The sequence below is a fragment of the Heteronotia binoei genome, chromosome 6 (assembly GCF_032191835.1).
Source record: "Heteronotia binoei isolate CCM8104 ecotype False Entrance Well chromosome 6, APGP_CSIRO_Hbin_v1, whole genome shotgun sequence".
In the NCBI taxonomy this organism is placed as follows: Eukaryota; Metazoa; Chordata; class Lepidosauria; order Squamata; family Gekkonidae; genus Heteronotia; species Heteronotia binoei.
In genome coordinates this window covers 31,440,351-31,466,431 of record NC_083228.1, presented here as the reverse complement: position 1 = coordinate 31,466,431, position 26,081 = coordinate 31,440,351, and the positions used below count along the sequence as shown (strand labels likewise).

The following is a 26,081-nucleotide window of genomic DNA, read 5'->3' as shown; positions in this document are numbered from 1 at the left end:
CAGCACCATTGCTTTTTTTTCATCAGATCCAAGAGAGATCTGATCTGGTGAGATCCTTGAAAGGATTCCGGAAACAATTAAGGACTTGATGAGGATGAACAAACTGTAAATCAATCCAGTAAGCCAGAGAAGATGGGGAACTCAATAGTCCGTTCCATTCCAAACAATCCATATACACCCAACCCATATTACACTAAAGGCAGATAGCCCCATCTTTTAATGCAGCAACATTTCAGACACTGGAGCACAGCTGCGATTTGACTAGAGGGCCATAAGGATTTGCTTTGGGGGTTTTAATATGCGAGAAAACTCAGTCGTTTATCCCTAAGCCATGACAAATGAGACTAAGATATAGGCAGAAAGAAAACAAAGCTTGATTCAAAAAGCTGAAAAACCTCGTCAAAATGAAAATCTCATTAACAAATGTATTTTTGTACTTACCATCAGAGGGCACTACAGTACTGCAATAGACCACTCTCATACTTTGCCATGGAAGAAGCCTTTGGTGTACCTAGAAAAACACACACAGCAAGGCAAGATTTATTAATAAAACAGCAAAAATGCTGGTATATTTCAGATGACCCATGCTGGGATGCCAATCTAGCCACATCCTCCTACCCACTGCTGGGGGGACAGTAGCTCAGGAGAACCTTTCAAGAACAACATATCTTGTGGCCATCTGTCATTCAGTATGGATATTCCTCATGAGCCAAAATGTCATGCATTACAAATTCTTCTGCACCAGATTTAGAAGGAAAAAGGAAATCACTTAAAAGTCATAACATCTTTAGGCAGCACTTTAACCAAGTAGTATTTTGGCTTAGGATGAGAATTTATCCACAGAGATGGGAGGGGGGTTGCATTAATAGGCTGGAAGAAAAGATTTGGACAGAAAACATACTAAGAAGAAGAAGAAGAATATATTGGATTTATATCCCGCCCTCCACTCCGAAGAGTCTCAGAGCGGCTCACAATCTCCTTTACCTTCCTCCCCCACAACAGACACCTTGTGAGGTGGGTGGGGCTGGAGAGGGCTCTCACAGCAGCTGCCCTTTCAAGGACAACCTCTGCCAGAGCTATGGCTGACCCAAGGCCATGCTAGCAGGTGCAAGTGGAGGAGTGGGGAATCAAACCTGGTTCTCCCAGATAAGAGTCTGCACACTTAACCACTACACCAAACTGGCTCTACTTAGGAAAGAAGCAGATCAGGAAAATGGGTTAACAGCACATACAAGTGCTTAATTCCTTTAGAATCCCAGACAGCACAACTACCCACACTGCTTAATGTGGTAGATTTGAAACAAAACTGTTTGTAGAAGCACAACCAGGGAGAGGTGGCAGGGGGTGAAAGATTAACAACATTAGGGAAAGCATAAAGGGGGGGGGGGGTGTTAGTTGGAAGTATTGATTAATTCAGCTTCCAACTAGTCTCATACATCAATTGCACAAATTCATGTCTTGTCTTGAATGATTTATACTTATAACCCACTTTTCTCCCCCCAAAGAGCTAAAATCATTTGATTAGAGTCACACATAGTGAATGGATTTACAAGAAACTCAGTTTAAATATCACTTCCACTTATCTGGTAATGATTTTTTTTTCAATTTTGCCCTTGAAAGAGAACAACAGTTACCTAATTGCATCCTTAGATTCCTAGGGAAGGAGTGTTTAGCAGTCAAGACATTCAAGTGTTTATCTTCCAACTCCAAGTGAATACATTCTCATGAAATCCCCTTTATGGTCTGTGTTTACCATCTTACTGTCACAGAATGCAAACTTAGCTGTTGCTAAACCATAGTGTCAACAAATGAGCACCTAAATCTCCAGGAAAAAATTAAAAAGCTAACAAAAATTGCTCAAAACTGCACAGTAATCTTAAACTCATTTATATGGCAATTAGGACTGCCAATTTCAAAAAATGGTCAACTGCAAGCACTTTTTACATTCCTGACACTGAAAGCAAAAAAAAAAAAATGGATTTTCAGAAACTGTTTAAAAGGATCAGAGATGTCTGCACTGACATGTCAAACCTATACTTATATCTGAATTTTTCCAATGGAAAAGATGTTAATGAGGCTGAAAGAAGAGGCCTCTGAATACAGTAGCTGATATTGACCCAAAAGCAGTATTTGTGAAAGATTCTTCTTTTTTTCTGCACATAAATTACGTAACCCCTGAAATATGGACATCTAGTGGCTACTCTTGCAATGTCTACCCTAGTTCTGACTGGAACTTCCCTCAAACAGACTTGATGTTCTATATTTAAGACACCAAATAAAATTCCCTTGGTTTGAGTGTTGGATTATGATTTGGGAGACCCAGGTTCGAATCCCCCCTCTGCCACAAACACTTGCTGGGTGATATATCTATTGTTTCTAGGTTGTTTTTACCTTATTGGTTTTAAAGTTGTATGTTTCCACAAGACCCTTTGGGTGAACAGTGACTAAAAAATATCTAATCAATAAATAAAAATAAATAAATATCAAAATCCCTCTTAGTTCAGGAGAAACATTCCTCTAAGTTGAATGCAGGTGCCACAGCCAAGTTTCCTGTAGATCTGCCTGCAGGAAGCTACCAATGGAGCTTTCTAGGAACGCTTTCTCCCTCTGTCTACTCCCCACAGCTGCATTCCTTGCTTCTGATGACTCACAAGCAAGAATGCACTTCAGAGATTATATCCTCTGCTGAGGGGACATTTCAAAGGGAGAAAAGATGAGAAGGGAGAGAGGGAAGGTGCAGGCTGTGAATGATTCTGTTTCAGAATACAATTTAGGGAATCCACTGAAGTGGCTGGATATAAAAGAACAACAACTGATGACTGCCAAGAGAGGGAATGAGGGCTGAAAAGGACCATATTTCGTTTGCACTCAGAAGTCCAGGAATTCAGTGAAGAGGTCTGACAGGAATGGGGAGACTGAAAATCAAACACAAGAAAGCTTCGCGTGTCTGAGGTTCCCAGCCGCACTTACATGCCCATTTTTTTTAGCCGGTCAATAGCAAGTAGGCTGTTATGCAGTAAGGCTTTGGCAGCAGCCTAGAAAAGCAAGGGGCATCAGAATTGTATAGTGTCCAAGTACAGTATCCAAGAGGGCATTCCCACCACACTAAATAATGTGTTCTGCAACTGAATTTTTGCCATTCTTAAACAGTAAAAATCCAGTCGCAAAATGCATTATTTAGTGTAGTGTGAATGCACCACAAGTATCCAGAATGGTGTCCAAGGATTCTGTTTTGAGGTAGGAATGGCAAACAGCACAGTGTAAGAGTTATGTGCAACAAACTCTGTGATGTCTGAATGAATCCAATGTTAACCTCAATATATTTCATGGTTCTGCCACACCATACCTTCTGGAACGGAAGTGCACAGGCATGATTCAGCATTACTGTACTTCCCCCCAAGCTGGTATTTTAAAAAGCTGGCAAAGCAATTCTGGGATTTTATTTGATGGTGCACTGCAACCCCAACTTACATACCATTCTACCTTGATTCTACCATTCTACCTTGATTAACATGCAAATATTTCCCTTAGGTTTCCTGCAAGTCATACTGATTCCTACATAGCATGAGACACACACAAGCTATCAGTGCTGTAATCACTATCACAGGAACAACTGACAGGCTTAAGAAGCATCAACAGGAACTGTTTCTAGTGCTTCAGTGGTTTGCTAGAGTTTCAAGCCTGCAGTAGGAAAGTGTTGAACTCCAGCCACCATCAGACCACGGTGTGGGGTTAAGGCTCCTCTGTCCATAGAACATAGCTATGAAGCATGAAAGCGTTCAGTGTATCACAGTTACCTTTATGCCCTGTGGGTGAACAACCTGGTCTCTAATTTCCCAACCTACCTAAGCAGGCCTGGATGTTTGGGAGTGGAAACTTTTTTGATCAATATAACTTTGTTTAGAATATTCCATGCCGCTTCTTTGGCTAGCCTGTTCTTGTTAAATCTTGAGTTTGAAGCTAAGCAACTAAGCAAGGTTTGGATGGGAGATCTCCAAGGAATACCAGGATTGTAACACAGAGGTAGGCAATGACAAACCACCCTGAACATCTCTTGCCTTGCAAACCCCATCAGGTAACCACAAGTCAGCTTTCTATCCCCACTATGCTGCCTCTTCAGAGTCCTACTGTAAGGCAGCTTACAGTTAAGAACCACCATATTAAAACCCAAGCTGCATTAAAAAAAAAGCCACATTAAAAAAACAATCCACAAACAGAAGCAGATCATTAAAAAGCTATTAAGATAACCCCCTAATTAAAAGCCCCTGTAAAAAAAGTGTGTCTTAGCTTGGCACCTAAAAGATAGTAAAGTATGTGCCAGAAGAACCTTAAGGGAAGGGTTTTCCAAAGGCAAGGTGCCAACACAGAAAATGCCCTGCTCATCTAGTCACCACCTTCCTCGCCTCTGAAAGTGGGGGAAAGAGAGCAGGGTTTGAGAGGCAGATCTTAACTGGCAGGCTGGACAGTTGGACCAACTGAAGTATCTGAACAGTTTTCAAAGGTAGTCCCACACAGAATGAATTATAGCAATCTAACATGGATGTTGGTCATTGTCGGTACAGCACACTTTTCAAAAAATGCACATAGCTGGCAAAGCAATTGGACCTGGAAAAGGCACCCTCCCTGAGTTTATTTACATTATTTACAGTCCACTTTTCTTACAGGGACTCAAGGCAAATTACACATAGTGAGTCAGTAGAATCAACAAAATGGGACATTCAATAACCAATGCATTAGCACTTTAGAAATCCGGAACCACTCGAAGAACTGAAGCATAAGTATTAATATGACACATTAAGCAGTACCAAAATCTTGCTTAACAATAAGCCATATACAGCCATAAAGAACACAGTCTCAATTATTTATCCAAGTCCGTGAACTCTTTTTTGCAGGGCTACTCTGCTTCCTGTGCAGAAAAGCCCTCTTTTTGCATAGTCTGTAGAGAGCTATGCAATACTCCCTCCTCTAAGCTGTGAAGTCTTGTGATCAGAAATTCTACTTTGTGAGCTACCGGGATTACAGTTGTGAGCTATTGCATAAATTAGTTTGCTCTGGGGCCATCCTTCCTGAGCTAAGACAAAAATATGTCAGCTGGAGGCTAAAAAGCTGTGAGCTAGCTCACACTAACTCAGCTTAGAGGGAACACTGGCTAGGAGAATGGGAGCTTTCTTGTTCTCCATTTCACAAGAGTGGGAGTCACAATGGAAGAAGCATGTGTAAGGGCAGTTGTTGATTTTGCCCATTCGCAGGTCGGCACCTGCAGACATGAGTGAAGGTGTCATGGCAGAGCATAAGGAGAAAGGCAGCCCTGCAAATAAAACAGGCGCCCCAATTTGCATGCAGTCTATGGTGTTTCTCCCTGGCATGGCATCTCACTCTGTGTCATAATCACTCAAAAAGTGTGCCTTTGATATATCATATGAGGGTGTCTGTGTGTGGGGGGGAGAAGTGCCAAATATAAAAACCCACAATCTATTAAGTTAAAGCCACCTCTCTGCTATCTTGATCAAAATAATCTCAGCCATAGTTTCAGCAAGGCCAGTAGAGCCTCTTGCCCAGGTAGAAGCTGTCTCAAGAACCGGTAGAGGCAGATGGGCACTGGGGAGGCAGGGTTCTTGAAGGAGCAGTTTTTTGTGGCTTGTTGTTGCAAGAAGAAACTCTCACTCCCTAAGTGCCTGCCTCAGCACTGCCTCTCTCCCAGACCAAGCTCCAAAAACCATGTGGGCCCGGGCAAGCCTAGATGGAACAGGGGTCCAGGCTATTCCAATCTAGCCTTTCCCAGAGGCAGCTTCATTTTTCTGCAGCTCAGCAGAGCCTATTTCCAGCTAGCCTTGTCTAGACTGCAGCAAGCATGAAACATTTCCTTCGTGATTTGCTTGCAATACTAATGTGACCCCCCCCCCCCACTCTGGGATTATTTTTATCCACTGGAAAGAAAAGAGCAGGATAGTTTGAGGCCCACCCGAAGAAGTTGGAATGGCATCCCAACTTGCCCAGCCCTAAGAACCAGAAATGGCACCAATCCCTCTTTTCAACTGCTTTTCAGCTCAGCAGCAGCAGCAGCACAAACCTGGTAGCTTAACACATTCCTCTCTACAAAGAAATAAAATTTTAAAATACTTAAAAAAAAAACAATTTCAAAATAGAAACAAAAATTATAAAACACAAAACAATGCATAAAGTACAAAATATACAAAACCAACTATATACAAAAATAGTCAAAACCTGACCTAATTTACAAAATTGCACCTCTAAGGTCATAATGGCAAACCACCCCGTAAAAAGTCTGCCAAGAAAATGTCATGATGTGTCAGGGCGTGACATGATGTGACATCACCTCATGGGTTGGTAACAGCTCAGTGCTTGCACAGGGGACTACCCTTACCTTTTTTATAAAAAATATTTAGTTGTTGACATAATAATTATTTAGCTTGTGAATAAAAACTAAACTTTATGTGTTTCTTTCATTGGGTGATTTAGACCTCTGCAATTATACTTTATAAAGGTGAGTCATTTCACAATTTACAACAATACTGCCATGATTTCACTCAACCACTGAATCTGTTTTTTCTTAATTCCACCTCACCTGATTAATGTGCATTTTAAGACACCCAAATCCTATACTATTACTTTATATACCATAACTGTCATTGCCACACTCATCATTTAAGAAAAGAACCTTTCCCTGTCTGTCCTGGGTCGCCTCAAACTGCCTAACAGAGCTCCACTGGCGCTCTGCAGCTGTTGTCCTGACTAACCAGCCCAGAGCTCCAACTCAGCTGCTTATGTTTGCCTATAGGAGCAGAGAGAGAGGATCATTAATTCACACTATGTCTAGCTTCCTATATTCTTAAACTAGACGGAGGCAGGGAACACCTGCTTCACATAAAATGTTCATAAGAACAAAATGGCTATACTTTATCATGCGGTCAGCACACAGCTGCTTGGTCACTTACTGAAAGGCATTTCAAAAGTTCTGGTTTATCAAAACAGCAGTACAAGATGGTGTAACTGAGAAGTGGAATTCTGATTTTCTGAATGGATTGGATCTACAGTTTTGTTTCCTGGAACATACGTTATGTAGCAGCAGTAAGGCCAGTTAATGGGGTTAGAAAAAAAATTTTCACCTCTGTTTCTCAAGAAACAAGAGGGTACGCTATTTTGATTGGGCACTGAAGGCACATTATATAGTTATATTCTCATGTGTCTAAACAAGTAAGATATTATAAGTCCAAGATCACATCTAGACTGTAAAGAGCAGAAGAGTGTCAATCAACTGTCTTGCATGGTAAGTTCATTCAGAAATCCAGTATAAAGCACTTTAAGAATTCCCTGATCATTACACTTGCATGCCAGTGGTGGAAAAGTTGAAAAAAAATATGCATGTGTGAATGCATGCAGCGGCACCCAGATGGGAAATTGTCTGGGAACAATATGCAAGCCACTCTGATTTGGCAACTTATTTAATACCAGCTCCATCTCAAAGGTTGTAAGAAACTTAACACAGATCACTTCCACCCTAGGTTTGCAAATGCTCAGACCCAACGGTCCATGCATTTAGTATGACTCCCACAGAAGTTGAACAGAAGCCCAAAAATATGACAAACCCCCTTCTTATCCCCAGCATCCTTCTATCATTGTGCTTCTCACTGTGGATCTTCCATTAAGCTGCAAGCTTAATGCTATGAACATAAGCAAATCATGCAGGGCCCACACCATAGTAAAGACTGGGATACTCTCCAAACTGATGATTTGGCTCTGCTTAAAGAAAAGACTGGGACAAACATGAGTGGAACTGGCAGCTTTTAACAGAAACAGATTGAAGGATTCAAAATACAGTGCGGACACTTTAAGATGGAGGAGCCTAGAAGATTCAAGCAATGTACTCTTTGGTTTGGCCTCAAAACCAATCTCTGAGAGTGCAGAATCTGCTTTGACCAGCTTATGTCCCAGACTTAAGAAAAACATCAACACGTGTGTTTCAACCAGGAGGGTTGTAAACTAGATGACCTTCAAGTAGATTCCAGTCCTACATAGGGTCGCCAGGTCTGTTTTGGAAAATTCCTGGAGATTTTGGGGATGGAGCTGGGAGAGGATGGCATCTGAGGAGGGAGGGGCCTCAGCATGGTACAATGTCCACCCTTCAAAGCAGCCATTTTCTCCAGGGGAACTGATCTCTACTAGGGGTGTGCAAAAAAAAAAAAATCGGCATTACACGGATTCGGAAGTATATTGGGGGGGAAAAAATCGGAATCCCCGTATACTGCTGAATACCGCATTCGGAATAGCCGCATATACGGTAGATGCGCGGCTATTTCTGAATATACGGCCCTATTATACCCTATGGGCCATTGAAATCAATGGCAAATAGGGTATATTTGAAGCTGCCTGGAGGGGAGGGGGTTTGAGGGAGAGCCCCCAAATTTGCAGGGGACCTGCAGGGGACTCTCCCCTCCAACCCCCCCCAAGTCCCAAAAAGATTGGGCCAGGGGATCCCATTCCAGGGGCACCCAAAGAGGGTATATCAATGGCAACATAGGGCATAATTAGAGGCTACTGGAGGGGGGGGGGGGTTGAGGCAAACCTGGCTGCAGCAAACCCAGATGCCAGCTCTCCAGCCCTGCCCCAAACAACACGGGGAGAGCTGGCCAACCACAACAAGCCTGCTGGCTCTGGGTCTCTCACCCAGGTGCCAGCTTCCCTGCCACAGAACACACAATCTACTCTATAAAAACAAGAAAGTGACCTAGCCCCCACAGCCCACACACACCCTCGCCAACCCCCACACCAACCAGAGGTAATTTAAAAGAACCAAAACAAAACCAGCAGAATCACAAAAGGCCAAGTGTTAAAAAAGTGGCCTTTTCACCAACAAGAAAGCTCAGGCCAAATAAGTCAACAACACCCCCACCCCCAGTCCCCCACCCACAAACCAGGAAAAGGGACAACAGGAAAAAAGGCCAAGCAACTCAAGTGTTTAAAAAGTGGCCTTTCACCAATAAGAAAACTCAGGCCAAATCAGTCAACAACAACACCCCACCCCTAAAACCAGAACCAGGAAAAGGGGGACAAAAGTGGCCTTTTAAACAATGAAAATTAGGCCAAACAGAAACCCCCCCCCCAATAACATGAAGATAAAAGTAACAGCAGCAGCACAACACAGCACCAACAAATCAAACACTGAATACTTTTAAAACAGTAAACCCCCCCAACTTTTAACAATACAGGAACTTTGCCAACCCCCCCCCCCCAAAAAAAAACCCTTCACCCTAACCCCAAGAAATCCAAGCCACCCAAATCAGGAGAAGTAAAGGGACACTGCACTTTTAAAAGTCCTCTCACTAAATTAAGATATGGGCAAATTAGCAACCCCCCCCCACCCCAGGCCCCCACCCCCAGCAGAACCACCCCCACCCAGTACTCACCCACCCAAATCTGGGCAAGTAAAGGGACTCTAGTCTTTTTACCAACAAAAACTAAAACAAGAACCCCAAAACTGTCTTACCTTGTTTTCTCTACTCTAGGGAAGTCTGGTAAGGCTGAGTGAGAGAGCAGCAGGCAGCAGCTGAAGCCAAGGGCCAGCCAGCAGCAGCACAATCTCTCTCACACCACCAACCCACATACACCAACACAGCAATGGAGGAGTCCAGCCAAGAAGACTCCTTAAAAAAGTTCTCTGGCCCTACAGAGAGCAATTTCAAAAAATAGCACTGCTCTCTGATTGGCCAGACAACAGTGCTTACTTGGATACCCAAGTAAGCAAAAGATCAAAATAACAACAATGTAGCTGATGGCTGGGCCATCAGCTACACAACAGCCCTGCAAAGCATGCATTCGCAATGCATTTTGCAAATGCATGCTTTGGATTGGCTGCTGGGGCTCCTCTTCCCCCCTCCCCCCTCCCCCCCTCCCTGATCCCAGGGAGGCTATGGGAGAGGCGGGAAGAGGCCACTAAAGGCGGGAAAGTAGGCAAGCAGCTCCACTGAGGCTGCAGAAGCTACTTTCCCGCCTTTTCCATTGACAGCCGTATACTTCCGAATAGCTATTCGGCAGTATACGGCAAGCCGTATTCGGCTGCCGCATAATAGGCGGCAATGGGAATCGGCTATGGCCAATTCCGTATACAGCCGAATCAGTGTTGATTCGGCTGTATATACGGTTCGGCCGAACCGAATGCACACCCCTAATCTCTACCAGCTGTTGTAAAAGCAGGAAATCTCCAAGCCCCACCTGAAGGCTGGCAACCCTAGTCCTACAGTTTTGGGACTATGTAAGGCTTACAATACTGCCCCAATGAGTATGTCGTATGAGAAAAATCAAACACAGTATAATATTGGTGAGTCATTGCTAATGGACATCAGATAAACAAACTTAATTGCTCAGTGACTAAAAACAGTGAGATAAATGAATTCACAACCCTCAGTGCTTCTACTTGTTCTCTCCCCACCCTTCAACACCACACAAAAGCAGGCTCCAGCTTATGAAAGCATCAATCCTCTTCAGCCTGAAGGGCGCAGAGTGATTTTATATTCTGAACTTAGAGAACGCAACACATGCTGTCCGAGACTGCTGAAAAACAATGATGCTTTGGACCCAATAAAACTCCATGCTCTTTCCAGACTCCATTGATTATATTTCACAACCAATCATTCAATGACATTTAGCTAATATTCAGAACCTACTAGCATTAGTTCAGGAAGCGATACAGAATAATTACATCCAGGTTTGAATTGGAGGCATCTATTTACCTTTAGGAACACCTGATGACCAAGATTGGAAAAGGAACAAAGACTTATGAACATTGTAATGAAGCTAGAGTTAGTGGGTTAAGGAAGGAACATTCTGAAAACACATCTATGTGTATGTGTGTGTGTGGGGGGGGGGGAGTCATTTCTTTGTAAGTCTGTTTCTTTTCACTTCTCTGTCATTAGGTCTAAAACATGTGCGGCAAATCAGCCAAATACTCGTGCTCTGGAGATGCTTGGCTCCTAATGTTCACATGGGGAAATTTAAATGTTTCCATGAAAAATTAAAAATATTTTGCAGCATAGTGCCTGAAGTCCAAAAAAATGAATCATGTCAGATCTGAGCTGAAGACTGAAGTAGAACCAATTAGCTGTCAATGGCTGAAAAGACAAATCTTGCTTCTAGCTCAGAGCTTGTGAAGAAAAAATCCATTTTTGGCTCTGATACACAAGTACCTCAAAACCTTTTGGCCACCATCCCAGTAACATTACAGGATTGCTGCAAGCTTTCCTAAAGCTGTCTCAATACCACTGAGTGTTGCTCAGTGGGCTAAACTACCCCCTCTCAGTTTAGGGTTTTTTCTTTTGTCCTTTCCCCCCTTCTTTATCAATCAGATCCCAGGGCATTTTTTTAACAAATGATATAGAGGTTTTCTGCAATGTAAATGTGATGAGCAATTATCAAGCCACATTCACATAAAGCAGCAAAAAAATATGAAGGACTATGTGCAGGCTAAAGGTCCTTTGCCTTTTCAATTTTATTCAAGACAGTTTTCTTGCAGGGTTATTCCCATTAAGAACTAATGCACTGGTATTAAGAATTTAAACAGTTCTTGCCCCTTCTGAACATTTATTAGGGTGGAAAATGTGCTCAGTGGCTGCAGTAGCTTTTCCAGGCACAAAAGGCAAGAAATTCCTTTCTCTTATGTAAGAAATGGGTTGAAAATTAATGCAAGCAGAGGACGCTTGTCTGTCTGTCCGTCCGTCTATCTATCTATCTATCCATCCTCTATCTATCTATCCATCATCTATCTATCTATCTATCTATCTATCTATCTATCTATCTATCTATCTATCTATCTATCTATCTATCTATCTATCCATCTATCCACCCACCCACCCACCCATCCAATTATCTAATCCAAACCTTTCCTGGGACAGAACAGACTACAGACCAAACAGCCATTCTTTTTTTAAAAAAAATCATGGAACAAACTAAGTAAGTTCTTAAGCACATATCCATATGTATCACAGCCACTTTGGGCATGGAGTGGCTTTTTTGTTGGTATCTGGCTCTGTGCTGAATCCATCTGGCCCTCAAACCAAAGCTTTACATGCATGCATTTAGTTAAGTAAGATGTTTCTGATAAATCAATTTTGTCACTAGCTGAAGTGAATTCTGTTGGTCGAAAGAAAGGAGTTACTAACTTGAGGTGAAGGACTAGCTAAATGAGGAAGTGAGCAAAGGCTGATTAGGATTCCTCTTAGTTAATGGAGAATTGTTGCCAATTTTTATAACAAATCCCAGAGCTGTAGCAACATTAGCTATAGCAAAGTGATGCTAATACGTCAACAGTGACCTCAACCTAGGAATTGGACTGGTGCCAACTTTGTCCCCTTATCTGCTCACTCAACAGAATTCCAGCTCCTGTGCATCATAAGCCACACTGTCAAGAGCTCACTCAGTGTAATATCCCCAGGGGTGGAATTCTAGCAGGAGCTCCTTTGCATATTAGGCCACACACTCCTGATGTAGTCAATCCTCCAAGAGCTTACAAAAAAAGAGCCTTGTAAATTCTTGAAGGGTTAGCTACATCAGGGATGTGTGGTCTAATATGCAAAGGATCTCCGGCAAGAATTCCACCCTTGATATCACCTGTACTGATACCCTTCTGGTTGTATGAACAGGAAAAACATATCTCCATGAAGGAGAATAATCACACACAAATCTGACATCTAAAATGGTAAATGGTGGCTAGCAGCAGGGCTGTCAAGGGGTGGGACAGGGGCACAAGTCCCAGGGCCGAAGTCAGCTGGAGGACTCCTGAAGCCAGTCTCACGCTCCAAATAAGGAATGCAATTTTAATTTTTAAACTTCCAATGCAGTTCCGTACCTCAACCACTAGGGGCACAGGGAAGGAAAGCACAGCAAACAGTAATCCAACCAACCAACATTTATTTGGTTTAAAAGCTCACAGGCCATATACCAACAGTAGTATAGATTTAAAAAGTTACAATAAGGTAAAATTTAAGATGAAAATTTACATTTAGAAATTACAGTGAAACAAAATTTTGCCATATCTGTTATACAGTTGTGGCAGAAACTGTTTAACAAAAGTCTCAGTTTTGTAGATTCAGAAAAGGTTGAAAATTTCAGCATTCATTTTGTCAAAATTTCCCTCTCTCGGTTTCATATTTAGGACAATGGAAAAATGTGTATAAGAGAATCAACAGCCTTTTGTGTTCAATTACAAAGATACTGGTTTGAAGGAATGCCTAAGATATGGCTGTCCATCCGTGCAATTGAAAGTGCATTGCAGTGCGCCATCATGTAAGCTCTTCTGAGTTTGGGGATGGTTAACACATATAAATATATTGGTTCTTCAAATTTCACTGAGAATTTTATCCCTGAGTAAGCTGGTGAGCATGTCCTATTTATGTCCAGTAAAAGAGTTTTCCAGTTGTGATCAATAAGTTTCTGCATAAGCATTGTCCTCCCCGTTGTTAATTTCATAATTGTTTGCAGGCCTAAATTCAACTCGAATTACTGCAGAGTAAACAGTAATCATTCTGATTCTGCTGGCCAGGGGTTTCTGTAACATTTTCTATGAGGCTGAGAGTCAGATCCATCAACCAAGTCAGTACTGGAACAAGGCAAGCAAGACCAGTCAGCACACCTCATGGCTGCTACATGTTAGGATGCATCCTCCTAACAAGGTCATTGTTATGTCTGGAGTTTCCCTCTTCCTTTTGTTCCACCAAGCTCCACAGCTTTGTCTGCTCAGTCAGATCTTGCAAATGGACAGCCCTGTTAGTGTGCTGCAGCAAAACTTTAAAAACTCTTCATTGTGTTTTCCTCTTTTTCCATACTTTTTTCTTCCATTTTGCTGTCTTCCTTACATAATCTGCCTTCATTCCTCTCTTCCACTTTCTAATCTTCCCCTTATTTTGCACTCTTGGTCTCAACTCCTTATCCAACTTGGTTGGCAACTTTGAACATTTTTAATAGTCTAGTATAGCAGCAAACCTTTGTTAATACTATGAGCAGAAGGGAGGGGGAGATAATATTTCCCCAACGAGACAGCCAACACTAGGCTAGATTGGTCTGACTCATTATCAGTTAGTTTTGTAGAACCTCCAAGTAGAGAAGTTTGGTGCAACTCACAAGTTTGGTGCAACACCTGCTGTAACACTGGGCCAAGTACATTCCTTTTCAGTACCCTCTAGAACAGAACATGGCCCTGAGCATTTCCAGTTGCAGCACACCCATAAATCCTATCTAGTTACTTGAGCAATGAAAAATAGTGGATTGTCTTATGTGTCATGACATCACAGTTTTAACAGAATTACAGTATGAGAAGATTTATTGTGCTTGTCTTTTATATAACTTGTTTTCCTTAAATGGGGAGACACTATTCTCTCTCTCTCTCTCTTCTCTCTCTCAAAGGCAAATTCACTTATTCAGCGGTATAACAAGGGAAGGAGACTCTAATTTCAGATCAGTCAGAGAGCACAGAAAACTCTTGTGAGGGATGCCAAAATTGTAAGAGCTGTATATTAAGCTACTGTTAACTTTCCTAATTATTGTGCACTGGTTTGGGGAATGTTTATCATTATTTTAATTTGGTACCATGACTATATTTTAGTTGTTTTGCAATAAAATGCAAACATATAAAATAGCTATATTATAAAAGAATTTTATAGCATTTTAATCACTTCAAACGTAATATTAACTATTCGGGATGGGCACAACCCTAAAAAAAAAAAATGGTTCGGGGCAGCCCCCAAACTGAACCCTGAACTGAGCCAAAAGGCCCCCACCCAAACTGATCCAGTGAGTTCAGTTCCCCCTTTCTCCCAGTCATGGCTCACAATGGCCAGGAGAAAGGGGGGATTGCCCGAGATAACCATTTAACCCATCGGTTTCACTTTGAAGTGGGGGGAAGCAAAACCAACCACTGCAGCAATTTAACCTGTCTGCTTTGCTTCCCCCCGCTTTGAAGTGGGGGGAAGCGAAACTGCTCACAACCAAGCAAACCTAACAGCTCAGCTGCAGACCCTGCACCACTCAGTTAGGTTTAAATGGCCCTGAACAGTAAAACTGAACTAAACAAAAGTCCAGTAAATATTTGGGGAAGCCACCTTCCCTGATTATTGGTTTGGGGTCTCTAAACTGGCCCAAGTTTGTGTTGAATTTTGGCTCATGAGCTGGTTTGTGTCCATCCCTGTTAACTAGAGTTAATGTGACAAATTCATTGCGCTAATCCACCAACAGTTCAGATAAAGATTTAAGTGACATGTTTCTGTTACCCATGCCATACGGAAAGTAATTCTAAAGACACTGTATTGGCAATTCTCTATTGGAAGTTCAGCAAAATTTCAATTTCTTGTTTTGAAAAGAAAAACCTTTACATTTTTAAACACGCCATCACCAAACCATAATGAACAAGATTTTAATAACTTCTTAATCAAGAGAAGAACATGGAACAAACCCAAAGGAAAGATGGTATGTAGGGAGGATGTTATTAAAAATATAATACAGTGACCTCAGTTATTCAGTATTCACAAGAAATAAAGAAATGTGTTATTTGGATGAAAGTTGACAATGCATTTCTATGGGTGCATTAGGCAACGTTGCTTAGATAAAAACCTTCAACCATCCCTGCCAAGACTGGCTTGAGCTAAAAAATGTTCCTTTGAAAATATGCCAGTGCTTATAAATAAGCTGTTTGGACAGAATGGAGCAGCACCAGAACCATGTTGATTTCAAGGTAGATTAGGTATACGGTCAAGGAGATCATCCTATTAAAATTTAAGAACCCATACATATAAGGGCCATGTTATGTTGGAAATGTTGAAATAGCTGGATCTTCCTTTGGCAAATTATAGATGTAAACCACCCCACCCCGTCCTTAATTCATGGATACATCAAACCTCAACAAATCCCAGGTGCCTACTTTCAATTATTTTATTGCAGTTTGTTTGGGCAGTTTTCAATGGAAGTAGAAGGCTGGTTTATTATTTCATAACAGAATGATATGACAATAATAAACATGCATAAAAGTTCTTATCATTGCTGTTTGATATTTAAACATTAACTTACATTATTCAAAGGTGGCAGATCAATTAATTTCTTAGCCAGCAGCTTTCTATACTGGCTCCAATATCGAGTTAAACTGAATGGGACTATAAGCAATAGAAGTGTATGAAATTGGGGGAAATTTAGATAAGGTTAGAGATTAGCTTTTGGGGGGGGGGGTATGACAACCTGAACTGGATAGCCCAAGCTTGTCAGATTTTGAAAGCTAATCAGGGTTGGCCCTGGCTAGTATTTGGATGGAAGACCTCCAGGAATACTAGGGTCACAATGCAGAGGCAAACAATGGCAAACCATCTTTGAACATTTATTGCCATGAAAACCCTATGGGCTTGTCATCAAGTCAATTGCAACTTGGCAAAAAAAGAAGACAACCTCTACCGCCCCATCAACGGCCCACACAGATGGCCTCCCAGCAGGGCCGGATCTAGGGGGGGCAGAGGGGGGTGCTTGCCCCAGGCACTGACAGAGGAGGGCGCCAAATTGGGTATGGATTTCATTGTATTCTATGGAACCATAAGATAGAATGGCCCATAAAGGGGTGCCATTTTTTAATTTTGCCCCCCCTCAAAAACATGTAGATCCAGTTCTGGCTCCCAGCATATGCAGCCTCCAAAGGTAGCCAAAATAGCCAGGGAGCAACCACTGCCACTGTAATGCGACTAGGTGGCGAGGTCTGGCCTTGCTGGGAATGTTTCCTCAGAGGCCATGGTGGCCACCTCTTCCCTGTCACTCCCTCCCTCCCTCTGGCTTACCCCAGGACAGACGAGGATTGGGCCACTGGGGAAACTGCTAGTCAGAGGCTGTTGCTAGGCAGTAAGGAGAGAGCCCTCAGCTGGTTATAATGCCATAGAGTCCATCCTAAACAGTTATTTTTTCCAGGATGGGGAGAGAGATTTATTGTCTGAAATTCAGTTGTGATCCCAGGAGGTCTTCAGGCTCCACCTGGAGGTTGGCTACCCTAGGCTTGGCAGCATCCACTTGGTGACTTGATGCCACCTGACTGGCATGACTTAACTGCACCTGGCTGTTAGCTCCTGTTCATGCTCCCCTATGACAGCCAGTGTGATGTAGCAGTTGCCAACTCCAGGTTGGCAAATTCCTGAAGATTTGAGGGGTGGAACCTGGAGAGGGTGGGTTTGAGGAGGGGTGTGACCTCTAACAGGTACAATGCCATAGACTCTACCCTCCAATCAACCATTTCCACCTGGGGAACCACTGTTTCCAATCTTCAGGTGAGGACTGGAAATCACTCAGAATTACAACTGCTCTTCTGATGGCAGAGATAGCTCCCCTTGAGGTGGGTGCGAAGACAGCAAGGGTGGGGGGGGGGGGACACTTACCCAGAGCCTCTTCTTAGAGCCTGTTGTATTTTTCTTCACAACAGGCCTTATTCCTCATAGCATTAATAAAGCAATGCAAGCCTGTTAAATGGCATTAGGATTAGGTTTTGTGGTAGTAGTAATTTAAAAATGTGATAATTACAATTAAAAATCCTGAAATCTTAGAAGTGAGTCTGGCTCCTAGATCAAGAACATTTATCAAGGCTAGGGAAAGACTCTTATTCATTCATAGTACTCTGCCAATCAGTGAGGTGTAACAATTACATCACCCCCACTCCAATGTTCCAATTCATCTCAAAGCCTGGGATCTTTTGGCATTTTACAAGGATTTATTTTATTTAGGAAACATGCATGACACCTCTTCAGACCTGCTTTTTAAGCATATTTCCTTGAAAAGGTACTTGCTATGGTATATGACCCAATGACATTGTGTGCTTCTTTCTGCTTTTGCTCTGTTACCAGAGGTTCTGGCAAGAGCTCATAATGCTATTGGCAGCAGCAGAAGTGTACAAGGGAAGGTCTATGAACATGGTAGAGATTCAAATCATATATTTAAAGCCACCAAAAATAATCAGAGACAAGGCTGAGTACAAACTAAACTCTTAAGTACAATCCTGTACTTCAGTCCTGTTTGCTTAATATACATACTTCCCCATCAGATTATTTTTTTAAAAAATCAGAATTGTAGTAATGGAAACCGCATGGAGAGTCGAGTTGAAATTTCAGGATTAGTATTAAAAATGACAAAACAGACAATTAATAAGGTGGAATGCCTCAATAGCATAGGAATCCTCAATAGGATGAACAGGAAGGGTTGTCAGTAGTTGTTGCAAACACATTCCTTCCCAATAGTAAATTCAATTCTTTTAGGATGGCCAGTACTCTTCCACTTCACAGTATACACATGCATCTTCCATAGAAACAAGCAACTGAGCCCTCATAGTACTGAAATGAGATTTGGGGTCACCACTGACCTAATACATACCAGAAGGATTGGGAGACTATTTGATTTATACAGCAGTATTTCCCCCCCAGAAGTACAGTTGCACAATGAAATTCTACCTTGGGGGGGGGGGGATGAAATTCCCTTTGTGTAGAATGTATCTTAGTTTTGCTACTGCAGAAAGAGGTTATTACTAAACACTATGTCAAAGTGTTTAGTTAAAAGCCACAGTGCCACTGTTGCTATTGTGAGAAGGTAAACAGTAGTAAGGAGTAGTGTCAACAGGTTGCAAATTCGATGACTTGGAGAATAAGGAATAATGTACTGACATTACAAGGTAGACTTTGAAGCTATTAATCTTGATATTTTGAAGTAAAAAATATCAAAGCAATTGAATTCTTCTAATATTGTCTGCAAAATATATAATAATACAGTTTATAGAACCTGATGATAATCAGCTACTACAGTGTGTACACACTCGACTACTTTGACACTCAGTCTTTCCAGCAGTCCTGCTCGTACCTCACACAACAGAATAAACCAAATTCTCCAATATGTTTTTTCCCTGGAGCACCATTCACTCTTATTAAATCCATATGAAATGCCACAGAAACCCAGCCCTGAGGCATTCACAGAATAACCCAAGAGATCAGCTGACCAGACATCAGAAAGGATCCAGGCACATTTTAATCCTCTTGGTCCAGGGTGCCACTGGCCTGACTGACCATAGCCACTGATCAGTTATGGAGGTGTGAGTATAGATGTAGCAGAAAGGTAGGTTTTTTTCCTTCTGTGTTGCCATGTTTGTACATAGTGCTAGCACTTGAACTCCTGCTTTGTCCTTCTGCTAAATCCCAGCATCTGGTCTCTACACCACACAATATTCAACCAAAAAGCTACAAAAAACCATCATCACTGGACAGTATGCTACCCATAACCAGGACTTTTTTTGTAGAAAAAGCCCAGCAGGAACTCATTTGCATATTAGGCCACACACCCCAGACAGCAAGCCAGCCGGAAATGTGTTCCTGCTCAAAAAAGCCCTGCTCATAACTCAGTACTTGGTCAGAAACTAATGGAAGAAACCGAGGTCTTTACAGGCAGCCCCATGAATGGCTCCACATCACATTTAAAGTCTACCAATTATAACTGCAGTTGTCTATACCGGGGATGTTGAACTCATTTGTTATGAGGGCCAAATCTGACATAAAGGGAAACCTTGTCGGGCCAGGCCCTATGTGTCATAAAATGAAATGCCAGGTAGCAGAGATAGAAACTTTATAAAGGACACAGACACAATTAAAGATTTTTTAAAAAATGCTTCATCAGCTGAAACTGCCAAACTGCTAAGCAAACTTGCCAGCGATCATAGCACCAAATACACTAATGTTCTTTTTTAGAATTTTAATAGATTTTAATCAATTGTAGTTAAATGTTATTTATTGTACAATGTATTCATTAAGTTCTTGTTGTTAGCCGCCCTGAGCCGCTTTGGCGGGGAGGGCGGGATACAAATAAAATGTGACTGACTGACTGAAAATAAAACATTCTTAAAAGATTAGCACTTTTGCAATAATTTGTTTATTTAACAGTTTCTGATAACTGACATCTCTTACTCTGAATTACTGCATCAAAATCCAGAGACAATGTCTGTGCTGTAGCAATCTTGAATATGCTGTTCAGGTGTTGTTCAGGTGTGCATCTGTAAGTTGCAAACCTACTTTTAATTTATTGACATTCATTACAGAAAACATGAAATGGCTGGGCATTGCGAGCTTTTGTATATAAGCTGCTTCATGAGCTGGTCAGTCAAAGGAGAAAATAGAGGCTTTGCTCTGTAGCTCTTGTGCGATTGAGTAAACCTGGCAAAGCAAGCTGAGATGCAGAAGGAAGCAAGAGAGAGAGAAGGAAGCAGATGACAGTGAGTTGCTCGTGGGCCTTGATAGGAGCCCTCTGGGGGCCTAATCTGGCCCTCGGGCTACACATTTGATATCCCTGGTCTATGCCTTTACTCTTGACTTAAATTCTGTTAATAAGTACAAAATATTTAGGAAAAAATGATAAAAGTTTGAGTTATCTAAAAACTCAGAAATGACCATTGTAGGAGTTGTTAGGCAACCACACAATATTATCAGCCTACAAACCTTAGTTTCTGTCAATAAAAGGAAGGGGAATGGAGAAAGGCCCCTTCTGGAAATATTTTGGCTTCCCAATCCAACCCTGCTCTCTTCCCTTTCTACCCTGGATGGAAGATTAATCAGGCCAAGGCCAGCAGCAGCCACAGACAGTCTACTACCATGCAGTTTGCACAGATCACCCAGATGGCTACAACCTGGACCGGTGGCAGTGCCTGCACAACGTGGTCTGGCCATACCTAGCAGTGGCCACCATGCAACTCACCTGAGTAACCTGCTATCACATAACTTTTGCAATTTGGCCAGATTTTAACCAGGGAGATCCTAGCAAGAGGAGGAAAGGAGGGAAAGCTGAAAGTCAGTGCGGTGTAGTGGTTAGACGAGGATCTGAGAGAACCAGCTTTAAAAAATGCACTATGGCACAAAAGTTTGCTAGGTGACTTTGGGCCAGTCACCCTCTCTCTCTCTCTCAACTTAATCTAGCTCACAGGGTTGTTGAGAGGATAAAATGGAGGAGAGGAGACCAATGTAAGCTCTTTTGGGTCCCCACTGGGGAGAAAGGTGGGATATATGTGTAAATAATAAAGCTGAAGACTTAGGGAGAAGGAAATAAAAGAAAAGTGATGAGTGGAAAGAAGAGAAGAAAGCAGGGAACAGGGGTACTGCCAGGAGAAAAGGATGAAGTAGTGTGGAAATGAAGTGACCCCTATAAATTCTTGTGAGTTCCCACTTATACAATAATAAAAAATAAGATTGATCAATATTATAGGAAGCCATAAGTGTTCATCACTACTCAAGTACTGAAAGGAGAATATTACATTTTATAAGAATTTAGGCTATTTGATACTATAAAACTTCTGTATCATTATAAAATGTGTATCTCTGTTCACATTGGCGACAATTCTGCCATTACAGCCAGTGGAATAATTAAGTGCTTTTCCCACAGACTCCCCCTCCTCACCAGTCCTTTCTCATTAGGTCACCCTAATTCCTTTTGTTTTTATACCATTCTCCTGAAGTTGGAAGAGAAAAGACCTCATTACTGCAGTAAAGCTACAAAGGTCAGATGAGTGCGCCAAGAGCAGCCACATAAAGCTTAAATGGAAACTGACTCATGTAGTGTGATTGGTCATAATTTTAACAACCTTCAATAGGCTGTAATCTCATACCAGCACTCCCTCTCTTTCATAGGCTCCCAAACACACGGCAGTCTGGTCTGAAGAAAGAAAGCCTTCTGACTGCTTCAATACAAGACCAGATATATTCTGAAAATAGGCATACAGAATGGCAGGCACAGGAATCCTTAAATTTGGGGCGGGGGGGGGGGGGCGGGGCTCAAAAGCCAAAGCCACACACATAGAGAAAAGGAGTAAGCAGAACATGTAAGGAGCTGCATAGGAGATTTAAGAGAATCCAGATTTAAGAAAATCCTCAGTGTTTTAAGGAAACTTGCATGAATCACTATCAACTCCTCTGCATTATCTTTTGTTCATTTAGTTAAACTATTATCCAAGGCACATGCAAAAAGAGGGAAATATGCAAGTTCTTAGTAGAGAAGAAGTAGTCAAGACAGGGCAGAGACAGAATCTCATTACCTCTTCTTTTTAATTATCCATCATCAAACTCAGTTTACTCATCCATACAGAAAGACACATCCATGAAGTTTTCTGTTTTTCAGTGATTTGTTCATTCATTCATTCACTCCTTCCCAACATGGCAAAGCCCATAACTGGTTAACTTGATGTAGCCAGTTGCACATACTGACAAACATGGTACAACAGCAAATTAAGGTGGAACTAAATGCATGTCGTTCAATAATTTATTTTTCTCACAATTATTCATGCACTTATTTTGTGACCAAGGCCCCCAAATCTAGGACATACAGCTCAAAATTGTGTGTGGTTTGCCCATTAAACCTTTAAATACCATTGGACTCACAATAAAGGTAGATAAAGGGTTTTTACAACACCATGATTTTTGGCCTTTTACAAAGCCAGTATCCATTTTGCAACCCTTTTCCATGGTTTTCAGTGTGCTAAATATTTATGAAATATCATTTCGAATAATGTACCATCTATACTAGTCCATCTGAAACTGAGTAAAAGAGTACCTGCGACAACTGCTGTGTCTCTTATTAGCTTCTTGAGCAACACAGTCTATTGGATACAAAACATAGTATTTTTCAAATACAGAGCAAAACATAGGCTTTCACTAGATTTATACTTCATTTACTAATAACCAGCAAGTCAACCAGAACATGCACCGAACAAATCAATTTGCCTTCTTCATGAATAGCAAATGTCTGATCTAGTTTTCTTCAGTTATTTGACCAAACTCAATTATACTTCAAAAATACTCCAGAATATCTGATGAGTAATAGAAGCTATTTTAGCAACCACAAAACGCATAATACTATTATTATTTAAGTAGTTTCATAGAAGAAATGGGAATCTTAATTTTAACACAATTAGAATTTCTGGATCGGTAATATAGCAAAACCAGGAAATTGTTCAACAGCAGAAACTTTAAAATGTTTGACTGAAAGAGCACTTGCTTTTGCAATTATCTACTTAAAAAGTAATTTTGATGTTTGGAGATATTCTGAGTAACATCTATTCAAATAAATCCCATGTTGTGAGACAGTTTAAAAATATTTTTACTGTTTTCCTCACTAATGAGCAATATGTAGCTTGCTTCATAAGAACACACCTCCATCTCAGCTCTTTGAAAAGCAAGGCATCTAAACATTTGTCAACCATAAAATATTTACATAGCTGCACTGAAGCAAAAGCCAGAAAAGGAAAATGGGAAAGGGAGGGGGGGGTGTTAGCTGCTTGGCACAGATCCAACCCCAACCTAGTGCAGATGGAAAGCAAGACAGAAAGGGGGATCTGGTACATAATAATAGCAAATGTTGCATGTGCATGCTTTGTTCTTGGCTACATGCCTGGTTAAAACTGGTAAGCTTATTTTCAGCAGAAAGAAAAAGATCTTTTGCACAGGTAGAAATCAAGTGTTGCAATGACCAGTGAGTCTTTATGAAAGATGGAACAGCATTTATACAATCAGCACGTTGGTTTATAAGCCCTGTCAATCACTTTCATAACTTAGCACATGACTGGAATGCGAGTGCACAAGCAATGTCATTTTCAGCAGTGAATACCAGCTGCTTTAGTACTATTCTACAGCCCTGCACAAAAGCTTTATGAACTGTATTCCGGAGACAGGTCTAATTTATTTGAAAACCCTGGTATCATACAAATATAGAAACATCACAACTGAAAAGCAACAAGGTATCAAGGGTTTTCGCCTTTGTTAAGGAAATGAAACTATACTAGGACAAATTCCTAAGGCTATGGCTATTTTAGCCAAGATCTATCCATGCTGAGTAGTCTTGATGATAGCACAACTGCACCAAAACCGTGGTAAATTGATTTTTTTAAAAAGGGTGGGTGGGTGGGTGGGTAGGAGTAGTTATTAAGTCCAAAAATCAGATACCAAGATCATAGTTTATTTTGCTTTTAAACAGACATTACAAAATTATAATGTGTGCTAACCGATTCCCTCAATGGTAAAATGTTACAGCTAAACAAAGCTATTTGTACAATTCTTGCAACATATTTTCCTTATATCATACTGAGTAAGAAGTATAGTCATCACTGATTTTGGGAGGGGGGGGGGGCTGGCTGCACACTATTATAGCACTTACAACCTTTTCCTGCTACTTTTCCTGCCACTACATTTCTTGAACTATTAAGGAAACAAACAATTTATCCTTTCAACAGATAGTGGGCCACTGCTTCTTCTGAATTCTGTTCTACTTCTGTTCTTAATTTAAGATACTACCAATTTTTTTGGTAGACTCACATCACACTCTGTCAATGGTCACATTTCCCAGTTTAATACCTTCGTCTTTGTCTTTACTACTGAGGAGAACCCGCACAACTTCATTCAGATTTCATTACAAGCAGGCATTGGTGCAACAGCTTTTTAGAGATCTTCCCTTGTTGCTACAGTCTGCAAAGTACCGCATTTTTCGGTCCATAAGGCGCTCTGGACCATAGGACGCACCTTCCTCCTGGGGGGCGATCCGCTGCCTCCGCCTCTGATCCTGACGCTTCCCCCGCGCCTGCCTGCGTGGCTCCAGCTCTGCTTCCAGCAAGTGCTGGGATCGCTCCACGCTGCCCCCACCGCAAACCCAGCGCTTCGCGAGCGATGGCTGCAGAGGGGGCAGCGTGCTTCCTCCGTGCCTGTCTGCCTGGCTCCAGCTCTGATGCTTACAGCAAGCGCCAGGATTGCTCCCTCCGCCCTCCGATCCCAGTGCTTGCTTTAAGCATCAGAGCTGGAGCCAGGCAGACAGGCACGGAGGAAGCATGCAGCCGGAGCTCGCGAAGTGCTGGGTTTGCGGTGGGGGCAGTGTGGAGCGATCCCAGCACTTGCTGGAAGCAGAGCTGGAGCCAGGCAGGCGCGGGGGAAGCATCAGGATCGAAGGCAGAGGCAGCGGATTGCCCCCCCCCCCCAAAGGAAGGTACGTCCTATCGTCCCTTCGCTCCATAAGACGCACACACTTTCCCCCACACTTTTTTGGGGGGGAAAAGTGAGTCTTATGGTCCAAAAAATACGGTACTTTTAACTGTTCATGATGGAAGTTAACACTCCATTTTAACTGAAGTCACTGTACCGCTAGTCAAATCTTGCTTGTTCTATATTAACACATTTGGCTTTGTATTTCTGCCAAAAGAACTATGAAGCCTGAGGGTGAGGGATCCTTACTCTCATTAAATCTCTCTTCAAGCGTTTTATTTCTGCCTGAAATTAACGTAAGATGTGAAAGCCTCCTTTTTAAGAAATCATGAACTTCATTTATTTTTGTAACACGACAAAAAATAAAATAAAATGAAATAGTGTAAATTTCCTTCACTGTCCACCCATGCCTTGGTTGTGTGAGAAAATGACCCCTCTGTCACAAACATGGTTGCCAGGGCGCCTGGAGAAGTAAGCTTGCATCCGCCTGGCCAGTGAATGCGAGTGACGCTACCCAGGAACTACATAAGACTCCCGTGTACCTATTAGCAAGTATATAAGCGCTTGAGTCAGGCACAGAGTGTCTGCAGCCGCGCTCTAATGTTTCCCCGCCATCGCGTGAAACCCGCCATGGTAAGGAGGAGGCTACGCCGCCACGGAGCTGTCCAGGCGAACGGTGTGAAGCGCTAAGCATGGAAACCACTGTGTTTTGCTAACACCACATGTAGCCATCTTCCTGCCTGGATGGGATTCATTCCTTCGATGTGGAAACCTCACGTACACACCTTGAGTCATTCCTAGCCCACAAGCAACCCACCTAGTCTATGAATGGATTAGTGGCTCCACTATTAATCCTGATTGCCCAGTGATTTCCTAAACAACTGTCTTCACCCCGGAGAGTTGAGAAAGAGGAAGGATCTCCCCTGATACCACCAAGCCCTTTTGTCTACACCGGAATACCTAGGTGCATATCTGATTCTCCATTGTCCCTTTCCCAGTTAATCCCATCTCCTCCCAATCACCCAGCCATTCCCACATTGATACCAACGGAGCCGCCCCAGGCCCTGTCGCAAC

General features: G+C 42.1%; 1 protein-coding gene across 4 annotated transcripts in view; it reads right to left on the bottom strand.

Annotated features, from left to right (window-relative positions):
• The window catches only part of MCU (mitochondrial calcium uniporter), a 135,363-nt gene that overhangs the window by 20,009 nt on the left and 89,273 nt on the right, over window positions 1-26,081 (bottom strand). For 3 of the 4 annotated variants that reach the window (XM_060241206.1, XM_060241208.1, XM_060241205.1), the window contains exon 2: window positions 442-507. In XM_060241206.1, the coding sequence (XP_060097189.1) occupies window positions 442-507 (66 nt within the window). Of the gene's footprint in view, window positions 1-441; window positions 512-26,081 lie in introns of all 4 variants that reach the window. The other variant, XM_060241207.1, reaches the window with a different exon arrangement.